This window comes from Apteryx rowi, unplaced genomic scaffold, assembly GCF_003343035.1.
Source record: "Apteryx rowi isolate R43461 unplaced genomic scaffold, aptRow1 scaffold_50, whole genome shotgun sequence".
Lineage (NCBI taxonomy): Eukaryota > Metazoa > Chordata > Aves > Apterygiformes > Apterygidae > Apteryx > Apteryx rowi.
In genome coordinates, this window is record NW_020450761.1 from 2,756,520 (window position 1) to 2,773,756 (window position 17,237).

The following is a 17,237-nucleotide window of genomic DNA, read 5'->3' on the forward strand; positions in this document are numbered from 1 at the left end:
AGTCTTATTTTATACTTGGTATTTATGAATTTACTTGGGATTTTTATTAGCTACCTTTTTCCTTTTTGTTAATTACTTTTTGCTTAATGAAATTGTTTCTTTTCTGGTTTTTGGCACGTATATCCTACCATTTGAAAGAAGCTTACTCCTTTTCTCTCACTAATTGACCACACGCTGCACAGTGAAAACATAAAGACTGTTATCAAAGCATATTCGTCATACTTTTGAACAGACTACCTGAGTGGCTCTGCTTAACTGGGAGCAACAGTCAAAGGCAAGGCATGAGCTGGAGAGGAGGAAACCAGCCCCTACAAATGGTCGTGCAACTCCTAGTAGAGCTGAGACGCAGCGACTGAAAGAGGAGAAATACTGCCAAAGCTACGAAGGAGAACTAGGAGAGAAACAAAGAGCCACGCTTGTCACCCAGAGCTTGACCTTACGAGCAGTGGAACTGATTCCTGTTTGGCTTCTAGCCGTTTTCAGGCATACAGGCATACTACTTCTTCGTTAGCACTATTTAACATTAACGACAGAAGGTTTGTTAGAAGCTGACCTCAGAAATAAACTTATCACAGTGACAAAACTAATCAGCACTTGCTTGAACAAAACATAACAGCTGTGCACTGCCTTGCCCTGCCAGACTATGTATCAGTGCTTTTCTTTTTGTTTATATTCACTGGCAGTAAATGACTTTCCCTATATGCTTCCATCCGGCATCTTTAGCTCATGTCAACTACAATCTCACAGCAATAGCAGATATTGGACTGAAAATAAATGATCAAAATTCTAATGTTATCACACTTTTTATCAAACCTTAAAAGCCACCTTGTTGCTAGGAGGAAAGCTCTTTGCCTCAGGCATTGCTAAGGAAGCCAGCAATCAGAGAGCAATAAATACAAATAGTCTCTAAACATAATGACCTTTTTATTGGGAGTTGATGTACAATTACAGCCCAGTACTTACTTCTGGTCCCAGTTTCTCCAGGAGATGATGAAAAAAATCGTCAAGCTCCTTCCCTTCTATGTAACCATTATCTAAATGCAAATAAAAAATATTAATGACCAGGTGTTACTGGCTGAACTCTGGTGACCACAGGCCATACGGTGGCCCGGGCCTCAGTGGGATGCATGGCGGAGTCTTGGCTGGCAGCCCGGCCTGTCCACAGCACCACTGCTCAGGCAGTTGCACACCCAATTCAATCAATTCACATCTATTTAAGCAGCATGCACAGCACTGTGGGCTCCCTTGGAAGTTTTCCTTGTAGAAAACTTTTCAGGGAAAAAAAAAGGAAAAAAACCCAGGGATTACAAAAGGCAGCAGCAAGCAGAATATGAAGGTGATGAGTGGGGCAAAAACTCTAGGGCAGAAAGGGGAATTTTCAGCCCTGCTTTTTGGGCATGGGTCAGGGAGGAAGGGGGGGGGGGGCTCCATGACATCTGCTGGGACCCCACTGGGGATGAAGCTTGAACACGCAGGTGGGCATGCCACGCAGGCACTCCCCACGTGGACATCCCCCCCAGCCTAGCACCCACCATATGGGCACTGCTATGCAACACCCACATTGGCACCCACCTGCACAGGCACCCCATGGGTACCCACCTGCATAGGTGCCTTCCCATGTGACCTCCACCCATGGGAACACCCACGCTAGCACCCACCCATGTAGTCAGTCCCCCCAACACAGCACCCACATGTACGGGCACCCCCTTGCAGCACCCACATTGGCACCCACCTGTACAGGCACCCACCCACATAGGTACCCCTATGGGTACCCACCTCCACGGGCACCCCAAAGGGTACCCACCTGCAGGGGCACCTCCAGGGGTTCCCAGCCCCATAGACACCCCTATGGGCACCGTCCAACATGGGCACCCGCAGGGGCACCCACCCACCCAGGTACCCCAATGGGTACCCACCCTATGGGCCCCCACCGCGGCCCCACTTGCCGTCGGCGTCGCAGCGCCGCCAGGCGCCGAGGAAGGCGGCGGCGTCGAGGCGCCCCGCGGCGCCACTGTCCATGGTGCTGCCGCCCGGCCCGGCACCCGGCACCCGGCACCGGACGCGCCCGCCCAAGCGCCCGCCGACAGCAGCCGCCGTTTTGCAAAACCCCTTGAAAAGTTTCGGAGCTGCGGCTGAAATACTTGGGGCAAGTTCTTCGGAAGAAAAAAAAAAAGCGGTATTTAGGAAAAAAGTTCTGGGGGTGAAAGGGCGTCGCTAAAATTTGTAACCCTCCTCCTCAATTTACGAAAATGAAGCAAAAGCACGGGGCAGGGATTTCCCATCTTCTCTTCCCACGGTAACAGTCAGGATGGTTTCTCACCCAGGAATGACAGTCCGTAAGATGAAAATGTCTGGAAATCTTAATCCTGTTCCTCCTGTGATACTAATGAAAGAAGAAACCTTGGGGTTTAGAGGTCTCAGTGCTGATACAGAACACTTTTTATTCACAATATTTCTGCTTGGGGTTATATATGATCTGAACATCACTTGCATATTTGCAGTAATTTCAAATCCCTGGGACTGTGCTCAGTGTTGTTGTCACAGTCTTCACGTGTGCTTCCAGAATTGTTTTTGACAGTATTATTAGCTCTTCTTCCTAGTCCCCTTACAACTTTGCCAGTTGATTCAACATATATTTTGCAATTTATGAGAACACTGATTGCTTTAGAAAGGCTCTCAGCAGCAAAGCAGAGATGGCTTTCAAAAAAGATTCTTTAACGTGTACATTGAGCAGGCTCCCATTTGATCTTAAAACAAATCTGAAAAACTAAAAATGGCATTTTACTCAGAGAATACCATATCTGCACATCACATTGTTTTAGAGAGGTCACAACAGTGATTTCCACCTGTGCATGGTCTGCCCATCAGCTAGCTAACTACAACACACAAAGCCACCACAGCCCTTTTCTCAGCTGGTAGAGCCTGAGAAAGGTCCAGGCTACTGAACAAAAATTTTGGGTTGCTTTAAGTGTGCAAAGGAAGAGGAGATGCTACAGAGCTGAAGCTTTTAACTAGCAGCACAAGAGCTGCTTGTTACAGCTCTTCTCTGGCTAGCTGCTTCTGGTTACATTTGTAGTCCAGAAAAAGGATTGTCAAGATATTAATGCTAGGTTAAAAGCACCTCCACACCTTTTAATGAGCACGCTCAGCCAAGGGACCTCAGCATGGGAAAGAAGCACCTGCTAAACAAAGACATACAGAGAAAATCTAAATTTTTAGGGTCTGCCTGCACAAGTCTTGGACCGGCTACTCCATAGGTCTCTGCTTGCTCTGTCCTTGCCTTGGGCCCTCCCTTGCTTTGCAGCGAGGCATTTCTGTCCACCTAGCGCTCGCTGTCCTCCTCATGCTTCCCCACACCACAGTGCCCCCCAGCCCTGCGGATGGCACCCGCCATGTGCCCATGTGGCTCCCCTGGCCCCAGCACAGCACAAGGGTCCCTGGTGGCTGAGGCAAGACCAGCAGGGTGCAGCGGAGTGGGGAGGCTGCCTTTGGGCTCTGTCTCTATCCAGAAACCCAGAGCCTTCATCCCTGGTGGGGACAACCCAGCTTTTCAGCAAACAGCTGCCAACCAGTCTCCAGCAATGTTCATAAAACCGGCTTTCGAAAGCATCGCCATTGTTCATATAAACAAAGGCCATTGTTAGCGTAACTGTGATATTTAGTTTCTTGCTAAAAATATGTTGCTAATTAACTTAAGAAAAAAATACTACCCATGTTTTGGAACACTTGTAGGGGGAACTGCCGGTGCATTTCAACAGGGATGGAGCCAGAGAGGGTTTGAGGGGATTACAAATTGATGATGCAAAACTCATAGAGCATTGAGAGAAGCTTCTTTCTAGAGACATTTTTACCCACCCTGTAGAATCTCTACTAGACTTACTATTCTCTAATATGTTGTTTCTCAAACTTTTTTCTATACACACTTCTAGGGGGAAAAAAAAAAGCTTTAAAAATTTCAAAGATCTTAATTTACAAACATCCTTACCTCCACTGAAAATCTGCACATGATGGTGTGATGACACTTAATTTCCAGCGTGAGAGACTCTGACCTCCCAAGCGGGCTTAGTCCTGACTCTCTCGCTCCGGCAGAGAAAACTACAGACTTCGCTGCTGCTTTCACACAGCAACAGAGCATGCTTGGAAAGGAGAAAATAAAGCAGCAGAGACAGGCCTCTGTCCCCAGCTCTGGGCCTTGCTCATCTCCAGCACTGAGGACATTAATGTCCTTTCTTTTATCAGAGTGGTGCACTGACCTGTGAGCACTTAGTGGAATGATGCAAATCCCCCCAGCTGCTTCCCCGGGCGCTAGCCCTGCAGCGAGCCCGGCTGGGCCATCCTGCGGCCTCACCACGCCACCCTTGGCACATGCAAGTTCACACAGGMGCTAGTGCATGCAAGCAGAGGCTGGCTAGAGACAACCATTAAGCACTGGATATATGGGAGGCTTGAGAAAACAGATGATCAAAGGAACTCTGCAAAAGATTTGGATGAATGCCAAAGTTTGCAAAATACCTTTGGCTTTTCAGTAGTGTGGGAGAATACTCAAACACCTTTCTAAAACTTCAGCAGGTCATCCCAAACATAGATGACACTGAAGCTGTGTGCAACAATATCAGATAAACTATATTTAAGATGTAATTTTGCATGGCTAAAATTGGTTTAGGCTTCTCCAGTGGGTTCAGGTTACTCAATAAAGCATGACTCGGGAAGTCCCAGAGTACACCTGAAGACTAATTTTGATGGCCTTTCCTCCTGCTGAGGGTCCACCAGTGGCAGCAGGACAGCTTGGAGGGCAACAACTGGCCTGGTGCAAGCCACCGACCCCCAGCGCCACTGCGGCAAGGCTGCACCCAGCAGGGGCTTGAAGGTCTTCACCAGATACCAGCTATATATAATGTAGGGTTGAAGCCCACCCTGTGGGTCTGTGGGATACTGGGAGTTGGGGGGACTCGGCCCTCCAGCCCTCTCCTATCCTGCCCTCGTGGCTCAGCTGCAGAAGCACTAACAGCCACGCACGGGGTTAAAAAAACAGCTCACAGTGAGTTTCACTGCTTCAGCAGCGTGTTTTTCAAGATGCAATAAATTTGGAGAGTGTATTGAATTGCAAATTTATTGCCATTACTATTAAAGCAGCAAAATGAATACATCTGCTGTGTGTACAGCTCACATACCAAAGTCAAGTATTGTTCTGCCTTATTTTCTTAAAGGAATAAATGAGAATTAAAGGAATCYGCTAATTAAAAAAGTAGGGAATGCTTTGGATTAAAAGACACCTGCCTTCTACAGTACGGAATGGTCTTGTTCTGACTTTGCACTATGCAACAATGCTAGAAGCAGGATTTCAAATCCTTGTTTCAAAAAGCCGAAAAAGAAAAAAAAAAGGGGGGAGTTGAATTTTATCTTTATAGCATCATATATTTCTAGAGATACATATTTTGAAAAACAACTTTCATTTTTTTTTAGTTCAGAAATGGCTATAAAGTAATAATATTTGACAGGATGATATTTTGCATTAAGCCTTTATGATGGCAGATCATTAGTTCAGATGTTTCTTTTACTGGTTTATTTTCAGACTATGGCAATTACACTTCAAAGGAAAAGAAATATCCCTGTTTGCTTTTTATGCGAATCAGGATGTATAAAACACGTTTTAAAAAAGTGTAAAAATAGGTATTTGCTAGTAAATGTTTTCTTTGTGATTTGTGATGCTTCTGCAAAACACAACCATCAATACTTTTGAGTAAAAATTTTGGATCTAGTCAAGTAAGGATCACTAGGATGAGAAAATGAAAAAATTATCCATGGTAACTCTTTGCTCTGGATCCTTTTCAATGAACGTGATCTTGTCTTTGTCTGTACAAGTCTGAGCTCTCCAGCATGGGCGTCCTGGCCTGGGATTCTTGCCCTTTTCTGGGCACTTTGCTGCTAACATGCAATGGTCTTCGCCTGCAGCCACCAGCCCTCCTTCCCAAGAGGCTGCCATGAGGATCCCCACAGGGAGACTCTTGCCTGCAAGAAGAGAAAGTGCCACAAATGCACATTGACTTCAGTGGGATTTAGATAAGTCCTAAATTTACAGTTTTAAATTTACAATTTACAAATGATGGTAGCTTTCCTCATCAAGTGGCTTCAGGTCCCCTCTGTTTTGCAGCCAGAGACGCTGGCACTGGCAGCAGCTCTGCCGAAGGAGCTGCTTGGCACAGCTGGGGCTGCGGAGGGGGGCACCCAATGTGGCAGCCTGGCAAGGGGTCGCTGAGCATCGCGGGGAGCCAAACGCTGGGGAAGCAGATGAAAGAGGCTGAGAGGGGAACAAAGTCAAAATAACAGAGTCTGTGAATCGCCCTGCCATTAGCACAGAAGTCAATTAAGAGACAATTCTCTGCTGGAGAGAAGAAACTCACACTTATTTTTTTCAAACCCATCCACAGATGGGTACAAGCTGCTTATTAGCCGCAGATCCCAAACCCCATCTATGAACGCTGGTGCCCTCCTCCTTCCTTCTCCTCCCCCAGCAAACCTCCCCGTGTCACAGTGCTTCGTCCTTCCCCGCTCTTCAGGAGCCAGGGAGCCATACCCAGCTATTCCTGGGGTACTTGGGGGGTGGCCGGTTCGAGCCCCAGTACTGACACATGTGAGAGCATGACCACCCACCACCCCATTGGTGATCCCACCTCAGGTCCCACCACAGCTGGATTTTAGCAGCCTTTCCCATGCAGCCCCCCCTAGCTGAGAAGCTCCAGTTCCTCGTGCTGGTCCCCGTTCTGGACTGGCGGGCCCGATTGCGGGGCTGGTTTGGTGGGAGCAGTCATCCCCTCCTTGCCCAGACACCATGAGGAAGGGAGGAATCAGGACTCAGGCATCAGATGGAAAAGCCGGCCTCTGCCAGAGGGATTTCTGGGTCTTTGAAAAATAAAACAAAACCTAAGATGCCGTTTCCTAAAGCACCTGCTCCCAAGCACCTGCTTGGACCACTCATGTCTTGCTCGTGGGTCTTGCTTGGGGGTCCCCGTCTTACCCCCAGCAGTGCAGAGCCAGGTGGCTTCATCGCGCCCTGTCCTGGGAATGGTGCTGGTGGTGCCCCGAGGATGGCGGTCTGAAGCCAGCCTCGGCCCAATGCCACCCCATCCTCCAGCTCAGTCCTGCCTGCACTTCCTGAGCCTGCCATCGCCATGCTCAGTTCCCAGTGTGTACCTGTAGCAAAGGGAGAAAAGCTTATGTCCCCCTCCCCAGGACCATGCTGATTTGTGTTACTCAGCCAGGGGCTGCAGTCTCAGTCATGGTTAATGCCATTCATTGTTTCAGTCATCTGCCAGAATTTAATAGTGTCTGAAGAAAGTGGATGCTGTCAACCATCTCTGTGGCTCTCCTGTACCCGCCTCTGGGCCTTTTCTGCTTAAGCAAATGGAAAGGGAAAGAGGCACTGCTGGACCAGTGTTTCTGAGCAGAGATTACAGAGTTAACTTTACTCCTCTGTTCAGCTAAAACTAATTGGATTTGCCTAGATAGCAGCCCCTCTCTTGCCTTCTCTGGCCAGTCTCAATCTAATTAAGACGGTCATTCTCGCATCTTCCTCAATTCAACTTACTGGAAAAACAAAGAAAAAAAGCCAGACTAACTGTTTGTGACTGGGGTCATCACAAATTACTAAAGCAACACAGCACAACAGCATTAGAGAAAGGACCCTGCGAAGGAGCTGGGAGGAACCGCAGTGGCTTGTCTCTGCTTTCCCAGCTGCGCTTGTCAAAGGCAGGCACTTGAAACCTGCCCCAGGACAGCTGATGTGGGGTGTTGAAGACGACCCATTTCTGTTTCTTTATGGACAGAATCACTTTCATGTTGGGCAGAAACTGCTCTCACATTGGCAGGAGCCTCTTCTTTGGTTTGCTGCAGGATACAGCATGAGAATTTAAGCTTAGTGATAGCACAGCCCTTGCAAGGACATCTCTAGAAAGTGCAATTTTCCCTTCATTTGCTATACAGACGCTCACATTTTGTTTTCTCTCTCTTTTTGAAAATTCAGGGGAGAGGGGGAACGAGTCTTATGGCTCATTTTTTTAGTGCTAATAAGCTGATCACTGTTTCTGCAGTAATTTCTCTGCGGTACTCAGCACGGAAGGGTGTTTGCATTTCCCCAGGGCAGCGGCTGCCTCTGCCGGTGTCTCTCTAACACAGGCAGGGGTAACCAAGCATGGGTCTGCTCACAGAGGTGAGCCAGCCACCGAGAATCGATGACTTGCTCCAGGCTGCCCAGGGAGCCTTCACAAAGCAAGGACATACCTGCTTCCCACCCAGGCAAGTGCCTTGTCCCAGGCACCAGCCTTTCCCTCACGATATATTGGCCGAGAACAGAAATCTCTGTCCTGAACATAGAGGAAAAATGCAGCCTCCTCTGCTGCAAACCTTGAGTTAAATTGGCAGAGAGAGAAAAGCCGATCTTTTCCCTCTTTTCTGTTTTTCTGACCTCCATGTGAGGGGCCAGCATTCCAGCCAGCTACAGGACAACCTCCCCACCATGGCTGACTTTCTTTACCAGGTACCACCAGGTTTTGGTGCACAACCCCCTGATGAAGCCGGCCCTGCTTAACTTCCACTTTCAGAAGCCCACAAGGACAACACAGGCACCTTTAGCCTTTTGGCACTTCCCAAAACTAGCCCAATTAAATAAACAGGCAAACTAACTAACTAACTAAACAACTAAAACAAACAACTAAAATAAACCATTGCCTTCAAATAAAACTACCACTTCTGGCACTAAACAGCCCCCTGTTACAATGCAGCATCATACAAGGGGAGGCCAAGGGCGAGCCTGAAGGCACAACGTTGCAGGCCAAGGTGGTCGGGAGAGTTTCCCACCCATTTCTGTGTCCCCAAGCAGTGGGTGATGTGCTTCCTGCGGGGGGCACCTCCTCTCTCTGTGGCCTGCTCTGGCTCCAGTATGGATGGCAGGAGGGGAGCGTGGAGAGAAGTCCCACTGCCAAGGCCACTGAAGCTTCAGCAAATTGTCCAGGTAGGAAGGCTGCCCTTCAGAGTTGAGGAAATCTCAGTTTTACTAGCAGAAAAGAAGATTTTCTTGTGCAATTGTCAGTGCAGGGTATAACTTGCCAACCTTTGACAGTGTCCACTTTAGTGAAGTGCAATTGCAGCTTTCAGGTCAGGAATCCCTGACTATCGCCATGCTGGTAGCTCTCATCTGTTAGTCCCCCTGGGAACATTGTGGAGTCCAGGCTTAACAGGAGTCGGAGCGCTGGTCACCAGTGGAGGCTGTTATGGAGACTTGCTTGCCCTGGGGTTGGCAAGAGGCTCAGGGGTGGGAAGAGACATGAGGGAAAAACATAGGATTGCAGAAGGATGATGTGCTAGGAGTGAGGAGGAAACCCATGAATGTGCCTAGCAGGACTTCATATAGTCTATTAAATCAGGGATTGGAAGATGGAGATAAACTTAAGGCAGCATTTTGCTATCATTAGCAGGCTGCAAGTGTAAGTTTATGCAACAGACTGAGAGCATTTTAATTATCTGGTGGGAAGTTTGTAACCCTTGAGCTGATGGCTGGCCTCAGAGAGACTCACTGGCAATGCCATTTAGGCATCTAAAGGGGTTTAGGAGACTTAAAAGGAGGCTATCTGAGCATAGAGAGGGCAGTACGGCCATGCCTTGGCACGTGCCTTGCAGGCTGACTGCCTGCAACCACAGAAACAGGATCAGTAGAAAGGAGCAAGAGCTGATGGCACTTGAAGGAAATGATTTGGAGAACTGGTTTTGGCCACATCCTACATTTGAAGCAAAGAGAAGGTTGTTTCCCTGCATTTATATAGCAATTTCCACTCACACCATTTACAGACTCTTTCCTAAGACTGGAAAAGACCGCTCTGCTCTTCAGACCCGCTAAAGTAAACAGTAGGAATATGGCATTAAATGATAACCCTTGGTCACTACTCACCTGTGCTCTACTTGTTAGTGATCCTCTGGACCAGAACTGCAGCAGTGAGGAACAGCGTCACTATCTAAAACCTCCCCTCTGGCTTTAGTGTAAGCGGAGGACAATCTTCAGCACAGGAGTTCAGCGCAGGTCACCAGCGTTAGCACCCTTGCACATAGGAAAAACATAAAGGGATCTCTAACAACCACAAGAAAAAAGCATTTTAATGGGAGCAGAGCTTTTCTGGTATTTTCTTAGAAAATATTTCTCAATAGCTGCTTTCTGTGTGATGGGAAAGAAGAATTGTCCTTACAAAAATGAAATAATAAGCACCACCACTTCCAGTGGCAGCAAGAGCTAGTGACGATAATGACTTTCAGTTAAGTGCAGTGGGCCACACTGTGTACAAGATTTGTGACTAATGGGCCACATTAATTCCTGAATCATCTCAGTTTGGCTTCATGGGTCTGCCAGTTCAAGGTGGGGATTTAAGATGGTTGCTGCTCTCCTCTTAAAAAGCAGATGTTTACTGTTGTTACTGCACATCAGGGAATACTTTAAAACACTCACAATCTATCATCCAGGCATTAAACTACTTTAGTAGGGAGTGGGAAATAGGTCATAAAGATACGATGTGGAGCTGTTCGAGTTCATGCTTGAATCTGACAGACAGCCACAGTTGTTTTTCAGTACATTTTAGACGGGAAGGTGCTCCTGCTGTATATGCCACTGATGAAATTCTTCAATGGCAACACATGAAAAAGATTGATGAGCAGAAAAGGCCAGGGCAGCTCTCACAGAGGGCTTCGTGAGCCTTTTTCCAAGACTGGATCAGGCTGGTGCAGGTCTGACTAGAGCTGCTGGTGCTAAGACCCCCTTGAGGGCCAGCATTTCTACCTACCTGTGGGCTTTCCTCTCTGTACCATGCCAATGAGGAGATACCAGTATCTCTTTTCTTACAAGTCTCCACTCTTGCTTCCTCTCTGCCAGTAAAGACAGATTTTTCACCCCTGTGCTTGTCACACCCCCATTAATTTGGGGCAGCCCCTCCTTCGTACTCCCTTCCTTCTGTCTTCAAGAGCACTCAGCTCCCACCCCTTCGGTTTTCCCTCTAAGTTGCCAAACGCCATGCTGGGCCATTAGCTTGGCTTTAGTTGTACTGCACACGTACTCATGGGTGCAGAGAGACCCCAAGCCCCCGAGCTGTCACGTCACAAGTCACACACCAGCTGCCACCCCTCACCACCACAGGCCCTGACAGCAACCCGAGACAGCGCATGCAACGTATATATGGCCACTGTCTTGCCTGAGACTAGCTGATATTCAGGAACCGACTGTCCTTGCTTGACGTAATCCTAACTGGAGTCTCTGAATCCTTTCTGGCTCAGCAGTCAGACAGCACAGCTTTGTGGTGATGGTCCCAGCTGAGGGAGAAGACGACCTGCAGTGCAGGCATGGGCTGGTGATGTGCCCTGGTGTACACCACATCCCTATGGTGTCTCCTGCTTCAACCTCTCCTCCTGCTGCTGGTGGGATGGCAGAAACTCTTCAAGTGTTCATGCTGCACCTGACGTACCACCATGTGGAAAACAGAGCATCTGAGGTATTTGAAATTGCTCTGAATGCTGCATGAAAACAGGTAAATGGTACTTACTTTTCTTCAGTTACCACTAGCTGATCTTTCTGTCCAGCGTCCACGGAGCTGCCAGGGAATTCTGCTTTCAACCAAGCAATGAAACTACTAAATGTGGCCCAGGTGAGTTGGGCACTGCTTCCCATGCCTTCCCAGGGCAGAGCCCAGACAGCGGGGGGGACAAGGAAAACACAGAGGGGGTCCCCCACATGCCCGTCTGCCAGGACTGCTCACAGCCCATGCAAAGGCAGAGCTACGCCTGCTCTTGGGGCCTCAGCAGCCATGACCCCCCACTCCCCAGCCTCTGCTTGCCTTGGAGACAGCGACCGTTCTCTAGCGGACCTCTGCCACAGGCAGGACCAGCTCTGCTGACCCTTGCGGAAGATGAGAAGACTTCTTCACAGAAAGATCAGTGCTTGTTAAGGGTATCTTATTAATACAAAGTATCCACACAGAGGGATGAAATTTTAAGGATGAAACCTGCGTACAAAAATTCAGAGCCTGTCCACTGCCACAGTGCTTCCACATACCATTTAGAGAGGCTGGTGAGTCTCCAGGCGCTATAAGGAGGGTTATTTCCCCTGCGGACAAACCATGGTCCATAGGAGAATGCCCAAACTGGCTCAGTCAAGGCTTTGTGCTTAGATCCAGCAGGCCTTGCTAGTCTGAAGCAGCCTGTGCAAATAGTTATGCACCTTTTGGAGCTAGCCGAGGCAGGGCATGCACCTACGCACCCCCTCGGCCCTCCCAGGAGGGCTGGGGAGCAGGGCAGACACCCATGCTGGTTCGTGTCCGGAGGCAAGAGTCCTGACCAGTTTTCCATCTTTTCTTTGCCCTGAGAGAGCTGTCTCAATAGGAAGCCATCACCGTAAAAGGTATCGTAGTTGGTACAACATACCTGAGAAACAGCAGTAACAGGTCAGGTTAACATTTCTGCAGAGAAGGAAAGGTGTTCCTGGCAGGCTGCAACACAGGGGCAGCTCTCTGCCACGCTCAGGGCTTCGGCACAGGGGAATTGACCCCAGGAGAGCTGGATTCGTAAGTGCAGGGCAGACAAGTCAGCTGAGAGCCAACAATATTCTCACATTTATCACAGGGTCCGCGCAGTTTGTCTTGCAGACACGCTACCACATTTTGTGCACGTATGCATGCAATATGCCTCATGCTGCATGTTTTTTAGCAAACTGTCATGGAAATATTTGCTTCTCAATGATTCCTAGATGTGGCATTTGCCCTTCCCTCCCTGAATTTCCTTGGCCCATGGCCTAGGATGGGCAACAGTCAATCCTGCACTGCTGGCAAGACTGAGATTTTGCAGCTCTGCAGAATTGGAAACTGGTGTTTCTGTGGTCACTGAAGGAAAAATATTCCTGTCTTCTCACAGAAACCGCTCTCACTTACCTGAGTCTGTCACTTACCTCTAAAGGCTCAGGATACTGAAAATAAAAGTCACTTTCTTAAATGTAGAGGAGCTAAATTGGGGATGCTCTGAATGCATCATGAATTCCTTACAATGAGGCTGACCGTGCTGGGTTTGCCAGGCAGAAGGATGCCAAGAAATAAAAATTAACCCCCATCCCCACACCCAAACACATGTACACACACACACACACACAGTCTCCAAGAGCTTGCTAGCAAGTTGTTTCTCCACCATTCAGCCTGTCCACAACGCAATTGATGTCTGAAACGAAGAGTAGAAATGCTTTACATAACTAATAAGGAAAAATGCTGCTGTCTAATGAAATCTTTATACTACAGCAGTCAGCTATTACAGTACTATGCTTTTTCTTCTAACACAGCAGTGCAAACACATACTACTTCTACACCGCTTCAGAAATCCTTGTCACTGGTTCACTAGTATTAGGGTAATATGTACATGCTATTGCCATGCTGTCTCATAGTGGGAACAGATTCCTCCCCCTCCCTAGTACAATACTTCAAACGACTGGTGAGGACATTGAGCAAAAAATAACAGAAATTCTCAGCAGTTTGAAGACTATATATTTTTTTATTTATAGATAATGCCACAAATCTTGCTGTTAATTTTCTTCAGTTCACAAAGCCAACACATCAGGCAACCCTTTGTGAATACTTATACTTCCTCACATATTTGTCTTCTCCACATTGTAATCTGAATTGCAATTGCAAGGGATTATTTGCGAGTGGATTATTTTACTTTTCTAATATAAGTATTTCAACTTCTCCTCTACCATTTGCCCTTCTGTCTTACCTATGTCCAATAAATAAAGAAATACATGAAAATGAATAAATTTCTCTTCGATTCAGTGATTTTTAGATAAGTGCAGAGTTTCAAAACAATGCAAAACCCACAAAACATACGTATGAAACAAACTTTAGGACCTGTTTTCCATAGCTCTGTTTGTAACTTTTGAGATTTAAACCTCTGCAAAGCGCTCCTAAAGGTTCTGGTATAAAGGCTACTGTTTTGATTTAGCAGCCTTTTATCCCCACTTTGCACTAGTGAATGACTACAACAGCAGAAGTGGCAACAGAGAGTAAGTTCACTGGGAATAGAACAGAGAGTTCATTTGACAGATATGTGTCTGAGCATTTTTTACCCATGCCAGAAGCCACAACAAGGTCAGGACAATTGCTCTTGGGAGAGAGTTACTCAGGCAGTCAGTCCCTGGTGGGACTCCATCCTATGCAACCAAAATGCAGAATCTACATTAACAGGTGWTTTTGATTTATGTTAAGGCTTCTTTGCTGAAGATCACAAGGGAAGAGGTTAACAAAGAGATCTTCCTTCAGTAGTTTTATGAAGATGATGTACATGTGTCCCCTTCAACAAGAAAGGCTTTTTACTACACTGAGAAAAAAGTTCTATGTTTTTTGCCTTAACTGTACACTCTGTCTATGCGACATAATGGCATCATTCAAAGAGCAGACACTGACAGACCAGAAATAGAACTATAGCTAAAAACAAAGACTAGTGTTTCAGTTGTAAAATCATTTTTATTGTTACAAATATATGTATGAATAAAATCCCTTCAACCTGTAACATAAGTGGGTACCTGTGAAATTTGCACTCCCTCCCCCAAAAGCAGAAATGTTTTTACAGATGTCAAACTATTTTTCTCATAGAATTACACATTGAAAGGAAGCTAATATGCAGACAGAACTGAAGAAGGCCTCTAGAAAACACCAATATTAATAAAATTTCAATTGCCCTCATTCCAATCAACTATATACATTAATATATGAATGTGGAAGCATAACAAGATTATATGTCATTCAAATCCTTCTCTGTTGTGCTTTTTGACAGTACACAAATGTAAGCGTTGGAGTTTTATGTACAGTACAATAACAGGAAGAAAGAAGCTCCCTATGGGAGAATGTAAAAACCATACCCAAGCATTTAATATATATAATCTATACAAATTATTTTATTAGTGTGCTCTTTTAATATAATTACAATGTGCAATTGCATACTGCAAGAATATATTTATAGGTAAGTCACGTGCAGATTTGACACATTTACATTCAGCAGTACAACACACTACCTGCTGTACAGTGTATTAGTGTAAGACAGTGTCCAGTTAACTAGCTTTGCTTTCTAAATGCCCTAACGCAGGGCATTCTTTGTAGCTGCTTCAGAGAAATTCAAGTAGAATACATGAAAGAATTGCTGGCTTTAGCAAAGGCATGGAAAGGAATGTCTGAACTGTACAGAATAGAAAGTAAAAACCAAATCAATGCCAACTGATTGTGCATGTAAATCATGATCAGAACACCAGGTCTTCTGTGTGGAGACGTACCTGCGGTGAAAGAGCAGCTGGTAAGAAGGGCTGTTGATTGCTGTACCCTGATTGTTATAAAAGCTCTTGCACTACGAAGCACTTGTACTGATAACTAAACAAAAATAAAATCTTTATCTGCTTCTTCTCCAGAGTCACTGGACTTGCTTCCCTGATGGCCGTCTTTACTTAAGGTCCTCTGTTTCAGTTCCTGGAACTCAAGGGGCTGGTGCCCAGGGCTTCTTTTTGCAGCTGTATAAAATACAGAAACAGGTCTTATTAACGATGTTAGAGGCAGCAGGGAGGGGGAAGTCACTCATGCACATGGGGCCTGCTCCTGCTCATGCTCCCACTGAACTCATGGGCACTCGGGGGAGTAGTGCAGGTCCACTAGTTATTCAACCCACAAAAAGGCAAGAGAGAGAAAAGCAAAAAGTTTGCTCAAACTTCATTCCACTGCTGGTTGACAAGCAGACAACCCTGAAATATGAGACAGAGTACTTCGCCGTGACACACACATACATTACAAGCAGTAAAGGCTTAAAGACTTTCTTCTCTGTTTAAAAACGCGTTAGCTAAACATTACTTCAAAAGCAAACCGTCATTCTCTTCCCCAGCCAAGACAGATTACACACGAGGTACTCAGGACTGCTCAGTAGCTCCACTGGGCCCTGCTCGGCTCAGCAGCTTGCGCCCCGTGCAGGCCTGTCTCCACGGCGGGACACCGCCGCGCCAAGCTGAGGGCAGACCCAGGTTACCTGTGCTGCTGCCCCCTGCCCGGCCCCATTGCCCCAGCGGCTGGGAGCCTGCCCGGCGCGGAGCCCCCCTGCAGCTCTGCCGGCCCAGAGAGCGCGCCTCCGCGCCTCGCGCCGCTCGGAGAAAGCCGGTGGGCATAACCACTTCCCGAAATTTAAAAGCGAACAGCACCCGCTCTGCTTGCCCAGCACGCTGACATCTCAGCAAGGACTTTAGCCAAGGCCTATAAACTTTGAAATAAAATGGAAAGAAAGGTTTTAAAACCTTGTTAAGACTTCTGATCTTATCACTGGTCTAAAATTGCTATGGAAACAAGAGAGTTTTATTATACCCTTCAATAGGAGCAAAGTCAGGCAAGGGTTGATAGCTTTAGAAATCTCACATGTCCAATTAAAATGAACCTTTAAACACAGTCGGCCTCAAAAGTGACCTTGTTGAAAGTCATTCCTTTCCTCCACACAAAATGAAACACTACAGTTACAAGACCTTATTTGCTCCTCCCTTTCGAACCCCCAAGCCTGGCTTTGGCTCACATCGACCCTTGTGGCCGTTACATTAGCGCACGTCGTCGGCCAGCGGGGCTATGAAATACCGCCTTCCCCTTCCCGCGTGCCTGGAGCATCCTCGCGAGAGGCTGCCGTCTGGGACTGCAGCCCTGGCCCCGCTCGCAGCAGGGCAGACGAGGAGCAGGGCGCTGCCATGTCCTTCCTGTGCCGCTGCATGCTGGTTGTCCGTACCCAACGCTGCTGCACCACCCCGGCACATGCTGCCGAGCCATTTGAGACAGGAATATCTGAGGGAGAAACCCCCCACGTGGGCAGGGCACCACGTGCAGAAACACCATCCGCAGCCATCCCCACCGCGGCACTCGCCGTCGAGAGGTGCCCGGGGCAGGGCTGAGCAACGGCGCCTTTCCGAGGCCTTTTGGGCCCTTTGCCTTCTGAGCCCCCGCAGGAGCAGCTGAGCCCCAGGCTGGGCCTCAAGCCCGTTTTAAGTGGTGCCAGGCTGTTGTGTTTGCCAGGAATGCTGAAAATGCAGAGAGGAATCCGGAGGGAGCTGCCGTCGCAGAGCAGCTCCGGGAAGCTCAGCAGGGATATTCCCGCTGCTGCTGGGAAGGCCTGAAGGGGGACCGCTACAACTCCCACGCCAGTGGCAACGTGCATCAACCGGC

The 17,237-nt window shown here is 47.6% G+C and overlaps 2 protein-coding genes across 2 annotated transcripts in view; both read right to left on the reverse strand.

Annotated features, from left to right (window-relative positions):
- Positions 1-2,019, reverse strand: part of SCGN (secretagogin, EF-hand calcium binding protein) — a 30,031-nt gene extending 28,012 nt beyond the window's left edge. The window contains exons 1-2 of the mRNA XM_026079833.1: positions 1,947-2,019; positions 964-1,034 (exon numbers count right to left, since the gene is read on the reverse strand). Coding sequence (XP_025935618.1) covers positions 964-1,034; positions 1,947-2,019 — 144 coding nt within the window. The remainder of the gene's footprint in view (positions 1-963; positions 1,035-1,946) is intronic.
- Positions 2,020-14,508: 12,489 nt separating this feature from the next.
- CARMIL1 (capping protein regulator and myosin 1 linker 1) overlaps positions 14,509-17,237 on the reverse strand; it is a 200,560-nt gene continuing 197,831 nt past the window's right edge. The window contains exon 39 of the mRNA XM_026079768.1: positions 14,509-15,562. Within this exon, the coding sequence (XP_025935553.1) occupies positions 15,426-15,562 (137 nt within the window). The 3' untranslated portion in view covers positions 14,509-15,425. The remainder of the gene's footprint in view (positions 15,563-17,237) is intronic.